At 46.3% G+C, this 22,877-nt stretch overlaps 1 protein-coding gene across 1 annotated transcript in view; it reads left to right on the forward strand.

Annotated features, from left to right (window-relative positions):
- Positions 1 to 21,679: 21,679 nt before the first annotated feature.
- OPRL1 (opioid related nociceptin receptor 1) overlaps positions 21,680 to 22,877 on the forward strand; it is a 136,585-nt gene continuing 135,387 nt past the window's right edge. Inside the window, 2 exon segments of the mRNA XM_073607426.1 lie at positions 21,680 to 21,770; positions 21,773 to 21,896. Of these exon segments, the coding sequence (XP_073463527.1) occupies positions 21,680 to 21,770; positions 21,773 to 21,896 (215 nt within the window).

Raw genomic sequence — 22,877 nt, forward strand, 5'->3', positions numbered from 1 at the left:
GAAGAGGGGGTGATGCTTGAAGGAGATACTTAAGTGAAGATTGGACGAGCGCAAAGGATCAGTGGCAGTGAATCAGCAAGTCTACTGAGATAGACTGGGAGCTCAGTGGGTTGAGAACCTACAAGAATTGACTGTATAAGAGTAAAGGAGTTTGTTACAACTTGTGTTAGGAACTGTTTTAAGACTGTTGCCATAGGAATGTGTGTCTATACATACAGATGTGGTGTCTTGCTGGATACCTTTCCTTGCATGGCTGTCTACCTTTAGTAGTCTCAGAGTCTGCCCATTAACATTGCAACTACCTAAGGGTGTCCTGGCCCTAACCCTCTCTCCCAAAGTTCTGTTCAAGAGAAATAAAATGTCTTTGCATTCAAGAAGTGTCTGGCGCCCATGAATCTACCTTGCATTCTACCCACTATGCCTTACAACCCATTCTATATTGAAGGATGTCAGCAGCTCTTGGCTCTGGAGGTTCTCATTAGAGTAAAGGAGGCCTGGGATCTCGCTACACTTCATTTTTACTCAAATTAGTTGATGCAAAAATGAATACACCCCAGAACAAAAACTACTACATCTAGTATTTTGTATGACCTCCGTGATTTGTAAGGACAGCACCAAGTCTTCTAGGCATGGAATGAACAACCTCTTTTAGAGCCTGGATGCTGGATGGAGACTGATGCTCATCTCTTCAGAATTCACCATAGGTGTTCCCCGATTGGGTTCAGATCAGGAGACATACTTGGCCACTGAATCACTGTCACCCTGTTCTTATTCAGAAATGCAACAGTGACCTTAGATGTGTGGTTTGGATCATTGTCATGTTGGAAAAGTGCACAACGACCAAGGGCAAGAGTGATGGTAGCATCTTCTCTTTCAATTCAGAGCAGTAGATCTGTGAATTCATGATACCATCAATGAAATGCAGTTCCCGGACACCAGCAGCACTCATGCAGCCCCACGGAAGGACACTGCCACCACCATGTTTCACTGTAGGCACCATGCATTTTTTCTTTGTACTCCTTTGCAACGCCACACAGTTTTGAAGCCATCAGTTCCAAAAACATTTATCTTGGCCTCATCACTCCAGAGTGCATAGTCCCAGTAGTCTTCTTTTTAAGCATAGGCCCTGACAAATACTAGGAGGCCTTTTTTGTGCATGGGCTTTAGGAGAGGCTTCCTTCATGCATGCCATTCCTCTGCAGAACGCCATATTGTGTCACGGGAAACAATCACCTCAGTTTGGCTTTCTACTTCTTTAGCTAACTGCAGTGAACTTGCATGACAATTTTCTTCAACCCTACTCATCAGAAGATGCTCCTGACGAGGACGACCTGGACATCTCCGAGATGGTTGCAGTTCCATCTTTGTTACATTTTTGTATCACTTTTGCTAAAGTATTCTGACTGATAAGTAAAGCTTTGCTGACCCTCTTGTAGCCCTCACCTCTCTTGTGTAAAGAAATTATTTTCTTTCTCAGGCCTTGTGACATTTCTCTTCCATGTGGTGCCATTGCTGACAGCATGGAATGGGAGAGGTTTTCTTTGTTAAGTAACGCCCTTTTATACTCAGCTGTCTGCTGGACACCTGTCTAATGAATAATTACACTCACCTGGAGTTGAATTCTTGTTAATTAGGATTCTGTTGTCTAAAATGTAGCTTGGACCATAAAGGTCCATACACACGATACGAAAATCAGTTGAAAAAATTTGTACGACGAGCTGTCTGCCGATTTTTCGGATCGTTAGCATGGTGCTTTTCGACAGCCGATTTTGCCAAAAGCTGGATGTGCAAACTATAAACTATAACATTTTTGTCGGATGGGAACTCTGTTGGGCGCAGGGTGACCAAGAAAAGAATAAACCCTGAGAATATGATTGGATTGCTTAAAATGGGACAGTAATATTTATCCACAATATCTCCCAGGATATATGTAAAGACTATTCTTGGTTTGTTTGATTCTGAACTCAACATGAAATCCTGATTAATTATACAATGCCCAGGAGGACACGGAGTCATATCAGCTGCTTTAAGGGGTTAGTTAATTAGTTCATGTTAATTCTGTTTCTGGTTACAGTTGTATTGTTAGAGTAATATGAGCAAGAGAAGGACCTCCTCTTCTACTGTATGTAAGACTGTATTCTGGTTCTAATAATAAAAAGTCTGATTCCTGTTTGACCCTCTGTACAGAGCCTCGTCTCGTACTTGGGGGGAAGAATTATTCGTATGGGTTTCTTGTTCGGCTGATTGGAGTGTTCCGTAGCTGCCTTTGTGTTCGGAAATGGAATGTCCTAAACGGCTTTAACCCCTTTCATACTCTGAGTGTCGTTACGAACTCAACATCTGACTTTCACTTCATTAGTACGGTTTTCATACGAAAAAAAATCGTAAGACAACGCATGCTCAGAAACGAAAGAATACATACAAAACTATTCAACACATTACGTCACTTCTAACTTTGTATTCTGTTGTCCGAAAATTTTCGTAATGTGAGTAACCTCTTCACTTTCGACATAAGACTAGCATGCCACAACTAAACTGACATTCGGTCATCCGAAAATCTAAGCGTGTGTACGAGGCTTAACCACTTAAGGACCGAGCCTCTTTCTGAGATTTGTTCTTTACAGGTTATAAACTGTTTTTTTTTACTAGAAAATTACTTAGAAACCCCAAACATTATACATTTTTTTTTCTAACACCCTAGAGAATAAAATGGCGGTCATTGCAATACTTTCTGTCACACCGTATTTGCTCAGCGGTCTTACAAGCGCACTTTTTTTGGAAAAAATACACTTTTTTGAATTAAAAAATAAGTCAACAGTAAAGTTAGCCAAATTTTTTTTTTTATATTGTGAAAGATAAGACACCAAGTAAACTGATACCCAACATGTCACGCTTCAAAATTGCGCCCTCCCATGGAATGGCGACAAACTTTTACCCTTAAAAATCTCCATAGGCGATCGCAGCGATACCTCACATGTGTGGTTTGAACACCGTTTTCGTATGCGGGCGCTACTCATGTATGCGTTTGCTTCTGCACGCGAGCTTGGCGGGATGGGGAGCGTTTAAAAAAACATTTTTATTATTATTTATTTTACCTTTTATTTTTTATTTTTACACTGTTTTTTTTTTTTTTTAAATTGTCACTTTTGATCCTATTACAAGGAATGTAAACATCCCTTGTAATAGAAAAAAAGCATGACAGGACCTCTTAAATATGAGATCTGGGGTCAAAAAGTCCTCAGATCTCATATTTATACTAAAATGCAAAATAAATAAATAAATAAATAAATTGTAATTTAAAAAAATGATTTAAAAACATGACCCTTTAAGAGCTGTGGGCGGAAGTGACGTTTTGACGTCGCTTCCGCCCAGCAATTGTATGGAGACGGGTGGGGGCCATCTTCCCCTCACTCGTCTCCATACCCGGCTACCGACAGGACGCGATCGCCTCCGCCGCTGCCGACGGCTCCGGTAAGCGGTGGAGGGCACCGGTTCGCGGCGAGTCCGCCGCAGAGACCACTTTTATCTTGTAGCGGACCGCCCACTGGAGACGGGGATACCGGGGTTATGGCAGCTAGCTGCTGCCATAACAACGATATCCTCCTTCAAACAGCCGCCATATAATGACGGCGAGCGGTCCGTAAGTGGTTAATGCTGCTTTAACACAGATGGCGCTGGAAAACTGCCCACAAAATGCCGGGGGCACTCGACAGGAGGGAAGGGCCAGGAGCAGCGAAGAGGGACCCTAGAGGAGGAGGATCCGGGCTGCTCTGTGCAAGATCATTGCACAGAGCAAGTAAGTATAACATGTTTGTTATGTTTAACTAAAAAAAAACGAGACTTTAATATCACTTTAAGGTTAGGTTTTTTTTTTGTTTTTTGTTTTTTTAATTATTATTATCTAGTATTCATGTATTCAATTTATGTATTATTTATTCATGATTATTTTTATACATTTGAGTAGTTATTTTACCTGAGTTTATTTATTATTATTAGTAGTAGTAGTAGTATAAACATCCTAACAAAAAATAAATAAATAATAAATAACCCTAACCCCTACTAATCCTAACCCTAACCTAACCTTAATTCCCTGTACACACGGTCGGATTTTCCGACGGAAAAAGTGCGATCGGATTGTGTTGTCGGAAATTCCGATCGTGTGTGGGCTCCATCGGACTTTTTCCTTTCGGAATTTCCGACACACAAAGTTTGAGAGCAGGCTATAAAATTTTCCGACAACAAAATCCGATCGGTTAAACTCCAATCGTATGTACACAAATCTGACGCACAAAGTGACGCGCATGCTCAGAATAAATTAAGAGAAGAAAGCTATTGGCTACTGCCCCGTTTATAGTCTCGTTGTACGTGTTTTACGTCACCGCGTTCAGAACGATCGGATTTTCTGACAACTTTGTGCAACCGTGTGTATGCAAGACAAGTTTGAGCCAACATCCGGCGGAAAAAATCCATGGATTTTGTTGTAGGAATGTCCGATCAATGTCCGACCGTGTGTACAGGGCATAACTCTAACCCCCCCGAATTAAAAAAAAAAAAAAATAACGAATAATAAAAAAAATAAATAAATAAAAGCTAATGGAAATGCTAAAAGAGCTGAAATACCTACCAACAAATGATGCAACAGAAGAGTTTTCTCTGTTGGCTAATAAAAAAACGCCAAAGCTCAAAATCGTGCAAGACGTGCACAAAAACACAACAAAATCACGCAATAAAAAATGCGTAAAAAACACTTGAAAAATCACTCAGAGACGTTACGTTCAGGTCTTCCAGATGGTTCCTGTGTATCCCAGTGGCCCAACCCCCCCTCTTAGTCTTAAAGACACAGGTCCACTTTATTGGCGGCCCCACCAGCTGTACATACTCACCTTTACTTTGCTTCGCTATCGCTTGATTCTTCCATCAGAGGAGATCAGCGTGAGCCCCGTGTAAGCTCCAGGCTGTCTCTTAGGGCATAATTCACACTGAATTGTAAAACACCGGTCACCGCAAGGACACACAGAAAAAAAAAAAAAGGTTTTCTGTGTGTCCTATTAACACTGTGCTGCTCTGCAGCGTACTGCGAGGAAATGCAAGACATGCTGAATTTTATCGCAGAGCACTGTACGGAATCGCATGGCGCTGTAACTAGGGTTGCCACCTTTTCTTCCGGTCAAACCCGAACACTTTAGCAGTGCACAGCAATTTATTTTATAGTATAAACTATACATATATTTTGCTATTAAATAACATTTCTAATCATATGAAGTTAATAATAAGAGTTCCCCTTTACATCTGGATCTGCAGAGTTCCCCTTTTACATCTGAACTCGCAGAGTTCTCTTTCACTGTAAGAGGGGGAACTCTGCAGACTCTGATGTAAGGGAGAACTCTGGGGACTCTGACACAAGGGATGCTCTGGGAACCCTGATTTAAGGGGGAACACTGAGAACTCTGATGTACGGAGAGGACTCTGCTGTAAGGGGAAACACTGTGGCCTCTGGTGTAAAGGGGAAATCTGATGTAAGGGGTGCTCTGAGAACCCTGATTTACCTTAGTGTACTCACTCAGAGGCAGGAGAGAGAAAGGGGGAGGAGACTTCAGTCACAGACAGAGATGGATGGTGAGCTCACTCACCCCTTGGCAGTCAGCACCTCTCATCCAGATGTATCTGAGGCTGCTGGACTTCAAATTTCCCACCCCCACTTTCCTTTTGAGGCCGGGGTGTGGGCAGACACAGAGGGGTAGGGGTGGGAGGAAGAGGTGCAAGGTCGAGCCCTCACTCCTCTCCCGTCTGTGTGTTTGGGGGGGAATTGTTAATGTTGGCTTTGGGCAGCATGAAAGAGATTGTAACAGACACTCTCAGCTTAGACAACTGAAGCCAGCAACCCTGCTTGGAAGCCATAGTCCACTCTGAATAATGTGTCTGGGTTTCAGGCAGTCTGAAACTCGGACGCATGATTCCAAATCCAAACTGTCCGGGTGAATCCCGGACAGGTGGCAACGCTGGCTGTAACAGCAACATGAACGAAGTGCATTTTTGTACACTTCAAATAAGGTTTGTACAAAAAAAAAAAAAAACTGTTTGTGATACAGTGAATCTCGCACCACACTGCCCCCTACTGCAATCCGGAAGGGACAAATGTCAGAGCGTTAAAATACTTCAACAGCTGTGTGTTCTAGTGCGAATATGGCCTTAGGGCTTATTTACAGATCGTTGTCCCCTGAGGAGCAATCTGCAGCTGATTGCTCTTTAGCAGGTGCTTGGCATCACTTGTTTTAACCCAACCATGTGGTGCGGGAAAGTTGCGGCATGGCCCTATGCACTTAAATTGGTCGTATTTGGTGGGCCATACTGCCTGCCAAACGCAATGGGGGAGGGGGGTATCATTTTTGCCATGCATCGTGGCCACGGCAAGTATGTGACCCTGTCCGTCTGCCTTTGCAAATAGAGGAGGGTTGGGCCTTACCTATGGACAATTTTGGGTACTTACATTTGTTTCCATTTTACGGGCATGCACATACTTCCACTGGCCACAGTCAGGCCCCCTAAAGTCTAAAGGACAGTAAATTGGCCCTTTGTCAAGAAAGTTTGGAGACCTCTGCCCTAGGCTATAGTTGGTTTTCCCCATTGAGGTGCAGAAAGATTTGTTGGCACACAGAGCAGGGTAATAAATTAACAAACTGGTAAGAGGATACAAGTAGTGTTGGTTCTCCGAGGTCTAAAGGGTCATATTGAAACATATTGGCAGACTGAAGACCCATATCAAGGCTCGAGGTATCCACCACCAGAAAAATAAGACGAGAGACGGGAGAGCCCTTATGTTGTAGCATTGATCTTGTGTATAGTTAGTACCTGAAAAGGATGAATGACTTAGATAGGGAGAGAAAAACATAAATTACTTATATCTGGTGAGGTTGCCATTACCCATTCGGGTGGAAACACATGACCTTCTGTGAGTGCAGGTGGAGAAATTGGTCACTATTATTGCCACAGGGTCCCAACTCATGGATCCTCTGAGGGGTTCCTAGGCAGGTTTTGTACTAGTTGGATAGGAGACGGTCCAAAAAACAGTTGGGATCCACAAAGGCGTCCATTGTGGTGCGTCTAAGAATAGGTCGGAATCATCATGTTTGATGAACATCAAATAGGTTTATGTCACCAAAAGATGAAGAGTTCAGGTGGAGAAATTGGCCACTTTCAATGCCCCGGGGGTCCTAATCCTGGATCCTCTGAAGTAATGAGATAAGCAAAAATGACTTACATCTGGTAAGGTTACCATAACCCAGTTGGGTGGAAACACACAACCTTCTGTGAGCTCAGGTGGAGAAGTTGGTCACTCTCAATGATATAGGGGTTTAAATCCTGGATCCTCTGAGGGGTTTTTAAGTGGGTTTTGTACTAGTTGAATAGGAGAAGGTAAAAAAAACTGTTAGAAACTGCAGAGGCACCCATTGTGGCATGTCTAAGAATGAGTTCGAATCATTGTGTTTGATGAACATCAAAAGGTGAAGAGCGTAGGTGGAGGAGTTGGTCACTCTCAATGCCACAGGGAGTCCTAATCCTGTATCCTCTGTGGGTTGGGAACATCAGAGGTGTCCATTGTGGTATTTCTAAGGATATCATCATGTTTGATGAACATCAAATAGGTTAATTTCACCAAAAGGTGAAAAGTGCAGGTGGAGAAGTTGGTCACTCTCAATGCCACAGGGGGTCCCTATCTTGGATCCTCTGAGGGGTTCTCAGGTGGGTTTTGTACTAGTTGGATAGGAGAAGGTAAAAAAAAAAACAGTTGGGAATTGAAGAGGCGTCTATTGTGGTGTGTCTAAGGATCGGTGGGAATGATCATGTTTGATGAACATCAAATAGGTTTAATTCACCAAAAGACTAGTTTTGTGGCTTTAACTTGCCACTTTCTCATTTTAGGGTGATACACAAATGTTTCACACGTTCTAGTTTTCTGCTTCACTTACATGGACACATTTTGACCCATCCTTGGACACACCACAACAGGCACCTACACCATTCGGATTACCAATGGGTTTTTTGACCTCCTCCTATTCAACTAAAACTGGTAAAAGAGTCTCCCACTCCTAAATTGTGTAGGTAAATTCAGCATTATATTGGAATGGAGGCTTCCCCTAAATAGCTTCCACAGCTGTAGACCCCTTCAGTTCACACAGCTGAGACTGATTGGCTCCAAAATGCAACACTGAAGGTAATTAGGACCAGGTGGGTGGAAATGGAATATGGTTGATTGCTCTGGTGGTCCAGGCGTGGGAAGGACCTAGGGACCACAAAGTGATAAATCTGGCCCTTGCCAAGGCAATGCCTCAGTCTGCCCCACAGACACTTAGCATTGCATCATGTCTATGCTCCCAGTGCAAGGAAGTTGGGGCTTGCTTGATGAATTCAGGGGTGCTGTGGGGGAGCTCTAAATATAGCCAGTAAGAGCATTGCTATATCCTGGCACCTTATGGAAGTTGCTTTCCTGTGCAGCTGTTGTCTATGTTGTTTGCTGCTGACACAGGTTCAGTTTAGGGCCATAAACACATGGGCAATGTTTAATCCTCGCTTGTAAATTCTAGTCTGGAGAGCATCAGCTTCACTGAGTATTTGCAGAGCATTTAATGAGCTTCGAGTAGCTTTCTTGAAGCCCTTAAGGCAACCATCAGCTCCAGGCTGGCAGTGCTAAAAATAAAAATCTTAAAGTGAACCTAATTTGCCCATAATGGGGGATTTGAAGTATATCTAAACCCCAAAACAAAACAAATGTAACATTATGCAGCTACCAGTCCCTAGATGTGATGTTCCTTTATTAAACCTGGCGATCTGGCCATTAACCACTTACAGACTGGAAGGATTTTCTCCCTTAATGACTAGGCCATTTTTTGCGATACGGCACTGCATTGCTTTAACTGACAATTGCGCGGTCATGCGACGCTGTAACAAAATTGACATCCTTTTTTTCCCACAAATAAAGTTTTCTTTTGGTGGTATTTGATCACCTCTGCGGTTTTTATTTTTTGCGCTATAAACAAAAAAAGAGCGACAATTTTGAAAAAAAAAAAACCACAATATTTTTGCTATGATAAATATCCCTAAAAAATAAAAAACGTAAAAAAACAAATTTCTTCCTCAGTTTAGGCCAATATAACTGTTGGCGCTATATAAATCCTGTATAATAATAATAATAATAATAATAATAATATATATTCTTCTACATATTTTTGGTAAAAAAAATTCACAATAAGCGTATATTGATTGGTTTGCGCAAAAGTTATTGCGTATAAAAAATAGGGGATAGATTTATGCCATTTTTATAAATTTTTTTTTTACTAGTAATGGCAGTGATCTGCGATTTTTAGCGGGACTGCAACATTGTTGTGGACAGATCGGACACGTTTGACACTTTTTTGGGACCATTGACAAATTTATACAGCGATCAGTGCTATAAAAATGCACTGATTACTGTGTAAATGTCACTGGCAGGGAAGGCGTTAACACTAGGGGACGATCAAGGGGTTAATTGTGTTCCCTGGAAGGTGTCTCTAACTGTGGGGGGAGGGGACTGACTGGAGGAGGAGGAGACATATCGTTGTTCCTAATCACTAGGAACAGCAGATCTGTCTCTCCTTCCCTGTCAGAACAGGGATTTGTCTGTTTACATTGACAGATCCCCGTTTTGTCTCTCGTGTCCTTGATCACGGGGGGGTGGCGGACATCGAGGCCGCCGGCCACGTGCATCGGGTCCCCCACCGTGCAGCAGGCGCGCGCGCCTGCTATCGCCCTTAAAGGTGCCGACGTACACCTGCGGCGATTTGTGGGAAGGTGCTGACCTTCCGCCGTATAATGACGGCGGCTGGTTGGCAAGAGGTTAACACACTTCCTGTCCTATGGTGACAACACTCACTGTGCTGTATCTATGGAGGAACAGCATTGTCACCCTAGGCTGCTTACGCATTATTTGGACTACAGAACACCCCTTCCTCGTCTCCATAGCATTACGTGGAGGTGCCCTGTAGTTCACAGAGGACAACATTACTTCTGGAGAAAACACTGCAGGAAGCACATGAATTTACAAGCTCACTAGCTTTCTGGCAGGATCAACAGGTCCTTTTTTGCTTTTATCAGACAGATTTAAAAAAGGCTTAAGCTCAGGTTGGTGGGGGGTGCAGGAGAGGTAAGTTATTTCTGTAAAATAGAACTTATATTTTGTCCATTATAGAAAAAGTCCCTCGACGTACGTTGCAGCTTACGGTACTTAGATGCAGTGGCTGCATTCGTTTTCTTTTTTTCCCAAGCTAAGAACATTTTCAACAAATACAGGAAATACCTGTTGATCCTGCCAGACATGCAGAGTCCTTGTCACTTCCTGTGAGCCGCAGAGGGGAATTTCTACCTTTCGAGCTATGTATCTTAAACTAAACTGCCATTTGCCCTGCCCCCTCCCCCCATGTAATGGAGATAGAGAGATACGGACGTGTTTGTAGTCCATATCAAGAGAACAGCCTAGGGTGACAACAACGGCTCCCTACATAGTTATAGTGGAGGAGTGACGTAGCCACCCAGGGACAGGAAGGGGTGGTATTTGCAGGATCACCAGGTTAAAATAACGCAAAAGAAGCTTGAAAAACATTTTTTTTCCTCCGAGAATAGGTGCAGGTACTCCCCCTTTCTGAATCACCCCTTGTCTCCACCCCCTACCCACCTTTGAGCACCGTCCCTTGGTTCCACCCCCTACCCACCTCCGAGCACAGTCCCTTGGTTCAACCCCCTACCCACCTCCGAGCACCGACCCTAGGTTCAACCCCGTACCCACCTCCGAGCTCTGTCCCTTGTCTCCACCCCCTACCTACCTTTGAGCACCGTCCCTTGGTTCAACCCCCTACCCACCTTCGAGCACTGTCCCTTGGTTCCACCCCCTACCCACCTCCGAGCACAGTCCCTTGGTTCAACCCCCTACCCACCTCCGAGCACCGACCCTTGGTTCAACCCCCTACCCACCTCCAAGCACCGTCCCTTGTCTCCACCCCCTACCCACCTCTGAGCACGTCACCTTGGTTCAACCCCCTACCCACCTTCGAGTACCGTCCCTTGGTTCAACCCCCTACCCACCTTCGAGCACCGTCCCTTGTCTCCACCCCCTACCCACCTCCGAGCACAGTCCCTTGGTTCAACCCCCTACCCACCTCCAAGCACCGACCCTTGGTTCAACCCCCTACCCACCTCCAAGCACCGTCCCTTGTCTCCACCCCCTACCCACCTCTGAGCACCGTCACCTTGGTTCAACCCCCTACCCACCTCCCAGTACTGTCCCCTTTAGAGAATACGGAACCAAGTATCGTTTTGTGGTGTTAATCATTTATATGAAATTTGTCAATGATATCAAGAAAAGCAGTAAAAATAGATCCCATGCAGCCAGCAATATTAGATCCCCCCTTCCCCAGGAACAATAGACTCTCCCGCAAAAAAATAAAAACCCAGCACTCAAGGACATTCACAGAGTTGTCCCATAGCCACTCCTTTGTTATCTTGGCTGTGTGCTTAGGGTGGTTGTCCTGTTAGAAGATGAACCTTCGCCCCAGTCTGAGGTCTACAGCGCTCTGGAGCAGGTTTTTATTGAGGATGTCTCTGTATATTGCTGCATTCACCTTTCCCTCGGTCCTGACTAGTCTCCCAGTTCCTGCAGCTGATAAACATCCTCACAGCATGATGCTACCACCACCATGCTTCACTGTAGGGATGGTATTGGCCAGGTGATGAGCGGTGCCTGGTTTCCTCCAGACATGACGTTTGCCATTCAGGCCAAAGACTTCAATCTTTGCTTCATCAGACCAGAGAATTTTGTCATTTTGTTTCTCATGATCTGAGAGTCCTTCAGATGCCTTTTGGCAAACTCCCGGCGGGCTGTCATGTGCCTTTTACGGAGGAGTGGCTTCCGTCTGGCCACTCTACCATACAGGCCTGATTGGTGGAGTGCTGCAGATATGGTTGTTCTTCAGGAAGGTTCTCCTCTCTCCACAAAGAAAACACTAGAGCTCTGTCAGAGTGACCATCGGGTTCTTGGTTACCTCCCTGACTAAGGCCCAATATAGATTGTGGATCATGCCAGCTTCTGTGTGTCTGCATGAAGGTCGGGACAAGGAGCGGGCAGGAGAGGCAGCTGCCCAACATGCACACCTGCTCCAGTGGCAGGCAACCATAAAGCAAACAATTGGTCGCACATGTGCAGTGTGCACTCCATGGCAACTACATACAGCCGGAGCAGGGGGCAAAGAAAGGGCGCAGGGTGGTGCACCCATTCTATGGCATGCATTTGTAGCAGGGGAGGGTGGGGGTGCAATTCTGCATCCTAACCCTGGATGAACCTCTCCTGGGAATGGTCTACACAACCACTTGCAGGCACCACCAGGGCAGTAGGCGACAGAATAGCAACTCCGAAACAGAATTAGGAGACAGTTATCACCCCATAACAGTAAGTGCCTGAACAAAGACCTTTGGAAGGATCACTAGGTATCCTTTTAAAGAAAAGTACAACTTTAAAAAAGATTAAAAATCACTTCTAATAGGACATTAACATGTTAAAGCTTATAAAAGATTTTAGTGACTGGGTTTAGATCAGTGTTCCTCAAACTTTTTTGTTCTGCGGCGCACCAAAAAGATCAAAATAAATTCACGGCGCACCTGAAAAGATTTAACAATTTTTGTGGTGAAGAACTTATTTATTCTTACATATATATTTAATTTTAAATTTAATGTGAAGGATGTGTCTGCTTTCGAGAGCAAATCAGAATGAAGTGATGCTCCGAAGTCATCCATCAGAAAAAACAAATGGAACGGTCCAGTGGCGGCTGGTTGTTTTTTGTTGGGGGGGGGGCGGTAAACAACCACCCCAGCCGCGGCACCTTAAACCCTCCCCCCTTGCTGTCTGACGGCACATACCCCATCAGCGGTGGGAATCGGCAGGCACATCGGGGATCGGCGGGCACATCAGGGATCGGCAGGCACACAACATCGGGGATCGGCGGGCACACAGTGGCGGATCAGGCTGCGGCGAGCATCTGGCAGCGTCTCCAGTGTCCTCTTCTCTTCTGAGATCATGGTGACATCAGCCATGCGTCTGCTCCCCTCCTGCTAGGCATCCAATAGGATCGCCTGACCTTTCAGCCAATCGGGAAACGGATAACAGACCCGCGCTTCCTGATTGGCAGAGAGGCGATTCAGTGTTAGAAAAGCGAATATTCATTTGCTTTTCTTACACACCTGGGTGGACTCCGAGCGCAATGCTCTGCTCTCCGAGTCCACCCTATTTTGAAGCTTATTATAGCCTGTGGCTCTAATCAGGGGCTTAAAAAAAACACCCCCGCCGCTGTAATTCAGGTGCCCGGCGTCCTGAAAGGGGCTAAACGCATGAATAGGGGGTGGCTGCGGCGCACGTGGATAGATTCATGCTATGCATAAATCTATCTATTAACCATATAGGGGGTGGCATGGATAGAGGCGGCGGCACTCGTGCGCCCTTATTGGACGGGCCGCCCCTGGAACGGTCTCTATTATTATAATATAATTTCAGCGATCGAGTTCTCCCGAGATCTCGCACAAGCCTCGGGTTACAAAAGGAACCAATGATCGACATACTGACAGAGATTGCGTTTTTATAACTTTTTTAACTTTTGCGATATTGATTTACCATTTAATTTTTCGATATGTTCAAGGTTTCAAAACGCTAGCAATTTTTAATGTTTTTAAAAAAAAATTTTACAATTAAATAATAATAATATACGCACATGTAGTATGTTTTACTTAATGCAGCATCCCATAAGACAAGCAGGAAAACACTGATGCATCATTGAGAGCCCTTGTAGAAAATGTGGTGCATTAACCCAACACGTTATCGAGTGTTAAAATCCACTGCGCTAAGGTGTCCCATTCATTTTTTAATGTGCTGATTGCACACCTAGACTCATTAAAAACACACTTAAACCTTTTTTTTCTGACACAAGTGTAAGTGTTTAACATCTATGCGCTGTGTGCTAAAACGCATTTGCATTGAGGTGCATTGGAAAGGTGCATTGGGGTGCTCAGCGCGTCATCGTGAATGGGCCCTGAGTAGGGTTGCCACCTTTTCTTCAAGCGAAACCCAAACACTTTAGCAACCTGAGACACCTTCAGGTGCCCCAAGGAGAGTAGTAATGCGGTGCGCATAGCGTGCCGCCGCAAAATGTGGGTGTGGCCAAATTGCTCTTGCTGACATCATCGCCCCCCCCCCCCCCCCCCAGTGATGCCAAACCTGCCCCCTAGACAGCTGCCGCAGATCCCTGACGGCAATAGAACAGAACACTCCAAAGAAGCGCAAAAATATACGTGGGCGACGTCTGGCATTGTGCCTCATAGTTTGAACGGGGCCTAAAATATTAAACATTAATGAGATGTGTCAGCACCCCAAACGCAAGTCACATGTCTACTGGAAACAAATAACCCTGCGTGCATTTTCACAGCGCAAAGTGTAAATCCAGATTATCTGCATTATCTGACAGTTTGGGCTTCTTTTTGGGCTCTTTCACACTTTCGTTAAATTGTAAAGCTGCCTAAAAGCACATTGACGCATCTATAACATTAATGAGCATTTAGGATGTGTTTTACAGGCATTCATGTAACGTCTGGCTTCCCATTATAAGCTGTTTTACAAGCCTATAATGAGACGTGTTTACATTTGATGATTTGCATCCATACTGTAAACGCTATTGGCGCGTTTATAGTGCGTTTAAGCTGCGGTTGTGGTGCGTTTCATAGGACTGTACAACACCGCAAACAGTAACCCTGATTCCACCCCACCATCACCATCTGATCAATCATGATAGTAAAGAAAACCATGAAACCGAAGAGTGGAAACTATGGCCGCAGCCCCTTTATTTGGGTTTTAAAAAAAATATGATAACCTATAACCTTTATTGTACCATGCCTTTAACATTAAACACACAGACCAATATCGCCATTAAAACTTTAACCAAACCACCTGCTCAGTCTTTCAAGACTCGAGCACCAAGTAACTGTACCAACCACCAGGTACCACCATAAACACTGTCCACCTACACCTGTGGAGCAACATTACCGAGCTCAGTCTTTCAGGACTCGAGCACCAAGTAACTGTATCAACCAACAAGTACCACCATAAACACTGTCCACCGACACCTGTGGACTTGAGCACCAAGTAACCGTACCAACCACCAGGTAACAACCGTAAACACTGTCCGCCGACACCTGTGGGGCGGCATTACCAAACTCAGTCTTTCAAGACTCGAGCACCAAGTAACTGTACCAACCACCAGGTACCATCATAAACACTGTCCACCCACACAGATGGGGTGACATTACCCCACTCAGTCCTTCAGGACTCGAGCACCAAGTAATCTGTACCAACCACCAGGTACCACCATAAACACTGTCCACCTACACCTGTGGAGCAACATTACCAAGCTCAGTCTTTCAGGACTCGAGCACCAAGTAACCGTATCAACCAACAGGTACCACCATAAACACTGTCCTCCGACACCTGTGGGGTGACATTACCCCGCTCAGTCTTTCAGGACTTGAGCACCAAGTAACCGTACCAACCAAAGTGGCGCGCTTAAAAGAAAACTAAATGTTTAAAGTAATGTATAGAAGGTAGGGCCCGAAAATGTGACTCAAGCCCAGGGGCCCCCACCACCCTAAGTCCTGCCCTGCTGTCCACCCACACCTGTGAGGAGACATTACCCCGCTCAGTCTTTCAGAACTCGAGCACCAAGTAACCGTACCAACCACCAGGTACCACCATAAACACTGTCCACCAACACCTGTCGAGTGTCATTACCAAGCTCAGTCTTTCAGGACTTGAGCACCAAGTAACTGTACCAACCACCAGGTACCACCATAAACACTGTCCACCGACACTTGTGGGGCGACATTACCCCGCTCAGTCTTTTAGGACTCGAGCACCAGTTAACTGTATTAACTAACAGGTACCACCATAAAACGCTGTCCATCCACACCTATGGGGCAACATTACCCCACTCAGTCCTTCAGGACTCAAGCACCAAGTAACTGTACCAACCACCAGGTACCACCATAAACTGTGTCCACCCACTCCTGTGGGGCAACATTACCCCACTCAGTCTTTCAGAACTCGAGCATCAAGTAACTGTACCGACCACCAGGTACCACCATAAAAACTGTCCACCAACACCTGTGGAGTGACATTACCAAGCTCAGTCTTTCAGGACTCGAGCACCAAATAACTGTACCAACCACCAGGTACCACCATAAACACTGTCCACCCAAACCTGTGGGGCAACATTACCCCACTCAGTCTTTCAGGACTCGGACACCAAGTAACCGTCCCAAACACCAGGTACCACCATAACCTGTGTCCACCCACTCCTGTGGGGCGACATTACCCCACTTAGTCCTTCAGGACTTGAGCACCAAGTAACCATACCAACCACCAGGTACCACCATAAACTGTGTCCGCCCACTCTTGTGTTACCCCAATAAAGTTAGGGCAGCGACAAAGGAAGGGAGGGGAGATGAGAGTTCGATTGAAGATTCAGACTGTTGTACCAGACCACAGATGTTGGGACCTATAAAGGTAAACACTTCATCCCCTCAGGCTGTGAACCATGGAAGACCATACAGGAAGAAAAGGAGGGGTTGACAAGTCCCATGGGGACACTTGGTTAGCCCCATGTCCCTAGCAATAGAAGTGAATGGAGGTGGTTGCAAAGCGTCAACGCCTGCCAAACTCTGCAACGTTATTTTTGTAGAGAAGCAATGCTAATGTGTGAACCCTTCCATCTGCTTCCTATTGAAACAATTCTGTGTGACATTGATAGGTGTTCGGGAAGTAATAAAAATCACCAGTATGTGTGAAAGAGTCCTTCGCATTTGAAAAAAAATTAAAGCGCCCATTAAGGTACCTAATGCAATAAGATGCGTTAATGACGTGTTTTTGATGCATTTGCGTTGCGTTAAAAAATGCTTGCCAGACGCCCCCTCTGTGTCGGTTTTGCACGGGTTTTTGTATGATCATTTCAGCGGTGGCGGTTTCCAACCGCATCTAAAACGCGCTGTACGCACAAGTTGCACGTAAAAATGCGCAATTGCGCTTCTGTGCTACAAGTTGCACGTAAAAATGCGCAATTGTGCTTCTGTACTACAAGTTGCACATAAAAATGCGCAATTGTGCTTCTGTACTATAAGTTGCATGTAAAAATGCGCAATTGCACTCCTGACCAACAAGTTGCATGTAAAAATGCAAAACTGTGCTCCTGTATTACAAGTTGCACCTAAAAATGCGCAAAAGAAGATCATCTGCTCAATGTACATGAGGACTCAACCACAGGTCCTTAATAATGAAAGTCGGTGCGATAGTGGCGTCAGTCTGGGGCTGCCGCAAGTTTGTGAACCCATCCCAGATGCTGCTTGCAGTGACCGATCTGCCTTCGCAAAGAAACGGACCACGGCCGATGTGTACAACCAGCTGTGATGAGCATAGACGTCAGCGATGCTTCTTGTGCTCCGGCTGGGCCGCTGCATGCAGATTGCTGACTGATGATCACTGCCTCCTCTCTGTGTGGAAGCTCCTGGGAGGAAAAGCTGCGTTCCCAGCAGACATCCTGCAGGATCGCAAGCAAAAAAAAAAAAACCTCTTGTTCTGACCCCCCTCCCCCCAACGAAGTTTAAATAATGAACTGCTTCCCTGCTAATTTGCCAGCCAGCTATGCCGGGTGCCCTTGAGGGTCCAAACTCATCAGCGTTAACCCTTTATCACAATGTACAGACATTGGTGCATGACCGATAAAATATCTTCCGATCGGCATCCGATCAGCGCTCTGAGCCAATGTCTTGAAACCGAATCAACCTTTCCAGATGCCCTCATGGGGGGCTTGAATAACCTTATCTAGTAATAGTAACCCCTGGCTGGCCCAGTGATGCTGGTAACGAGACCTTTTTCTGTCCACGTTCGATGGACAAACAGTTGGGAATATGAACTATTTCTTTCCTGCTACTTATCAGGATGGGGGCCAACTTCTCAGATGTTGGTTTCTTGGTGGTTCCCCAGCTTTGGGGAACCAAAGGGTTAATGCAAACTTTCACCCCTATACCCCCCCCAAGGGCAACTTGTCAGATGTTGGTTTATTGCAGTTCCCCAGCTTTGGGGAACCAAAGGGTTAATGCAAACTTTCACCCCTATACCCCCCAAAGGGCAACTTCTCAGACGTTGGTTTCTTGGTGGTTCCCCAGCTTTGGGGAACCAAAGGGTTAATGCAAGCTTTCACCCCTATACCCCCCAAGGGCAACTTCAAAGATGTTGGTTTCTTGCTGGTTCCCCATCTTTGGGGAACCAAATGGTTAATGCAAACTTTCACCCCTATACCCCCCCAAGGGCAACTTCTCAAATGTTGGTTTCTTGGCGGTTCCCCAGCTTTGGGGAATAAAAGGGCTAATGCAAACTTCCACCCCTATACCCCCAAGGGCAACTTCAAAGATGTTGGAGTCTTGGCGGTTCCCCAGCTTTGGAAATCAAAGAGTTAATGCAAAATTTCCCCCCTTTACCCCCCAAGGGTAACTTCTCAGATGTTGGTTTCTTGGCGATTCCCCAGCTTTGGGGAACCAAAGGGTTAATGCAAACTTTCACCCCTATACCTCCCCAAGGGCAACTTCTCAGATGTTGGTTTCTTGGCGGTTCCCCAGCTTTGGGGAATCAAAGGGCTAATGCAAACTTCCACCCCTATACCCCCAAGGGCAACTTCAAAGATGTTGGTTTCTTGCCGGTTCCCCATCTTTGGGGAACCAAATGGTTAATGCAAACTTTCACCCCTTTACCCACCCCCCCAAGGGCAACTTCTCAAATATTGGTTTCTTGGCGGTTCCTAAACTTTGGGGAACCAAAGGGTTAATGGAGACTTTCACCCCTATACCCCCCAAGGGCAACTTCAAAGATGTTGGTTTCTTTGCGGTTCCCCAGCTTTGGAGAACCAAAGGGTTAATGCAATCTTTAATCCCTATACCCATCCAAGGGCAACTTCAAAGATGTTGGTTTATTGGCAGTTCCCCAGCTTTGGGGAACCAAAGGGTTAATGGAGACTTTCACCCCTTACCCCCCCCAAGGGCAACTTCTCAGATGTTGGTTTTTGGCAGTTCCCCATCTTTGGGAATCCAAAGGGTTAATGCAAACTTTTCCCCCTTTACCCCCCCAAGGGCAACTTTTCAGATGTTGGTTTCTTGCCGGTCCTCCAGCTTTGGGGAACCAAAGGGTTAATGCAGACTTTCACCCCTATATCCCCCAAGGGCAACTTCTCAGATGTTGGTTTCTTGGCGGCTCCCCAGCTTTGGGGAACCAAAGGGTTAATGCAGACTTTCACCCCTATACCCCCAAAGGGCAACTTCAAAGATGTTGGTTTCTTGGCGGCTCCCCAGCTTTGGGGTTCCAAAGGGTTAATGCAAACTTTTACCCCCAAAGGGCAACTTCAAAGATGTTGCTTTCTTGCCGGTCCTCCAGCTTTGGGGAACCAAAGGGTTAATGCAAACTTTCACCCCTATATCCCCCCAAGGGCAACTTCTCAGATGTTGGTTTCTTGGCGGTTTGCCAGTTTGGGGGAACCAAAGGGTTAATGCAAACTTTCCCCCCTTTACCCCCCAAGGGCAACTTTTCAGATGTTGGTTTCTTGCCGGTCCTCCAGCTTCAGGGAACCAAAGGGTTAAGGCAAACTTTCACCCCTTTACCCCCCCCAAGGGCAACTTTTCATATGTTGGTTTCTTGGCGGTTCGCCAGCTTTGGGGAACCAAAGGGTTAATGCAAACTTTCCCCCCTATACCCCCAAAGGGCAACTTCAAAGATGTTGGTTTCTTGGCGGCTCCCCAGCTTTGGGGTTCCAAAGGGTTAATGCAAACTTTCACCTTTATATCCCCCAAGGGCAACTTCAAAGATGTTGGTTTCTTATCGGTTCCCCATCTTTGGAGAACTAAATGGTTAATGCAAACTTTCACCCCTATACCCCCCCCAAGGAAAGTTCTCAAATGTTAGTTTCTTGCCGGTTCCCCAGCTTTGGGGGACCAAATGGTTAATGCAAACTTTCACCCCTATACCCCCCAAGGGCAACTTCAAAGATGTTGGTTTCTTTCTGGTTCTCCATCTTTGGGGAACCAAATGGTTAATGCAAACTTTCACCCCTATACCCTCCCAAGGGCAACTTCTCAAATGTTGGTTTCTTGGCGGTTCCCCAGCTTTGGGCAACCAAAGGGTTCATGCAAACTTTCACCCCTATACCCCCCCAAGGGCAACTTGTCAGATGTTGGAGTCTTGGCGGTTCCCCAGCTTTGCGGAACCAAAGCGTTCATGCAAACTTTCGCCCTTATAGCCCCCAAGGGCAACTTCAAAGATGTTGGTTTCTTGTCGGTTCCCCATCTTTGGGGAAAGAAAGGGTTAATGCAAACTTTCACCCCTATATCCCCCAAGGGCAACTTCTCAGCTGTTGGTTTCTTGGCGGTTCCCCAGCTTCGGGAAACCAAAGGGTTAATCCCAACTTTCACCCCTATACCCCCCCCCAAGGGCAACTTCAAAGATGTTGCTTTCTTGCCGGTCCTCCAGCTTTGGGGAACCAAAGGGTTAATACAAACTTTCACCCCTATATCCCCCCAAGGGCAACTTCTCAGATGTTGGTTTCTTGGCGGTTTGCCAGTTTGGGGGAACCAAAGGGTTAATGCAAACTTTCCCCCCTTTACCCCCCAAGGGCAACTTTTCAGATGTTGGTTTATTGCCGGTCCTCCAGCTTCAGGGAACCAAAGGGTTAAGGCAAACTTTCACCCCTTTACCCCCCCCAAGGGCAACTTTTCATATGTTGGTTTCTTGGCGGTTCGCCAGCTTTGGGGAACCAAAGGGTTAATGCAAACTTTCCCCCCTATACCCCCCAAGGGCAACTTGTCAGATGTTGGTTTCTTGGCGGTTCCCCAGCTTCGGGGAACCAAAGGGTTAATGCAAACTTTTACCCCTATACCCCCCCAAGGGCAACTTCTCAGATGTTGGTTTCTTGCTGGTTCCCCATCTTTGGGGAACCAAATGGTTAATGCAAACTTTCACCCCTATACCCCCCCAAGGGCAACTTCTCAAATGTTGGTTTCTTGCTGGTTCCCCATCTTTGGTGGTTCCCCAGCTTTGGGGGAACCAAAGGGTTAATGCAAACTTTCACCCCTATACCCCCAAAAGGGCAACTTCTCAGATGCCCTTGGGGGGGGGGTATAGGGGTGAAAGTTTGCATTAACCCTTTGGCTCCCCAAAGCTGGGGAACCACCAAGAAACCGCCAAGCTGGGTTCTGTAGGTATTGGTTCATCGCTAGCGAAGAGGCTGAACCAATATTCCCAGCTGCCCTTGGAGGGGAAAATCTCTGCGTCGCAGAGTGTTAACCCCTTCAAGGGCAACTACAGTATCGCTAACGGTAGCTTCGCTGACCATGCGGGCAACTCTTGGGGGGTGGTGGTGGGGGCTCTTGGTCTGCTTGCAGTAGCAGACCCCCATTCACACCTTCACTTAACAAGTGTGTGTGTGCATGAGATGTGTGTCTCTTCTCCTCCCCTTTCAGCCCAGGTCTGAGGCTGAGCCGGTGCTTTCCTCCCCTCCCATTGTCTGTACAGCACAGTGAGTTAATGCAGAATCCCAGCCCTGCTCTCTGCAGCCAGCTCTCCCTCCCTCCCTGTGTCTCTGCACCCCTCCGGAGTATCGATGTGATTGTCTCCCCCTCTCTCTCTTTCCCTCCCCGGCCAGGGCTCTGCAGCTGTCTCTGTACTGGGGAAAGGTGGAATCAGCATTCAGCATCACTGACAGCAGCATCAGCACCACTCGCAGCATCCTGAGTGTATCAGGGTAAGTCCCATCCTCCTCCCCAATGATAGCTGCGTCACCTCTGAGGTTGTGTTATCCTGGGGTACCCCTCCACCCAACCCCCCCCCCACCTTTTTCCTCCCAAGGCCTCCGCTAGCCACGGTTGGGGGGGGATGCTCTGCAGTCGTTCCGCTTACCCTGTTGCTATGAGCTGGTGCAGTGCAATGTCTGGTGACTGCAGTGTGGACAAGATACTCTGCAGCATTGACATTCTATCCCCCCCCCCCCCCCCAAATTCAAATCAAGCAACACTAACTGTCTACCAACTTTTGGGAATTGCATAGGAAGCCCCAGTCACTTATAGGGCTTTGCAGTGGTGACCTTAAGTGTGCTTGCTATGGGGGGTTATATTGCATCCATAGTCAAAGATGGATAAATGGTGCTTGCTACAGGTTGCAATGGCCAGGCACGTTATTACTGCAGAGGAACCAACCTGTGGCTGAGCACTAGTTAGGCATGCTGGGATTTGTAGTTCTACGACTGCTAAAGAACCCCCCCCCCCCCCCCCCCCCGGGCTCATGGCTTGCTTGAATCCATAATGAGAATATTAGTGGCATGCATACCTTATTCCTTTTTTTTGCTTCCCTGGTCATGCTGGGACTTGTAGTCCTGAAAAGCCATGGGTTGCTTGCAATTTATACCGAAGCCGGGCTTGTTTAGTGAGCAGAGCAATGATGACGTGTGTAGTACTGTAGCTGCATAGGCACCAAAGAGTTGTCACCTTTCTTTAGGTTACAGCGGGCGGAACTAATGAAAGATCATTGCTGATTGGCCGACCTGACTTTCCTTGGCCGACTTTTATTTCCTTTTTTTGTGCCTTATGACAACCTTTATGTCTTGTTTGGCCCCGCAGGGTATGTATAGGAGGTGTGTGCGATGGGTTCAGCGGAGTGTCTGCAGATTGTGTTTCAGGCAGCGTCTTGTCTGCATCATTAGACTTCAGGTCGGTGCATGTTGCCCAGG

Source organism: Aquarana catesbeiana, linkage group LG12 (genome assembly GCF_042186555.1).
Source record: "Aquarana catesbeiana isolate 2022-GZ linkage group LG12, ASM4218655v1, whole genome shotgun sequence".
NCBI classification, from domain to species: Eukaryota; Metazoa; Chordata; class Amphibia; order Anura; family Ranidae; genus Aquarana; species Aquarana catesbeiana.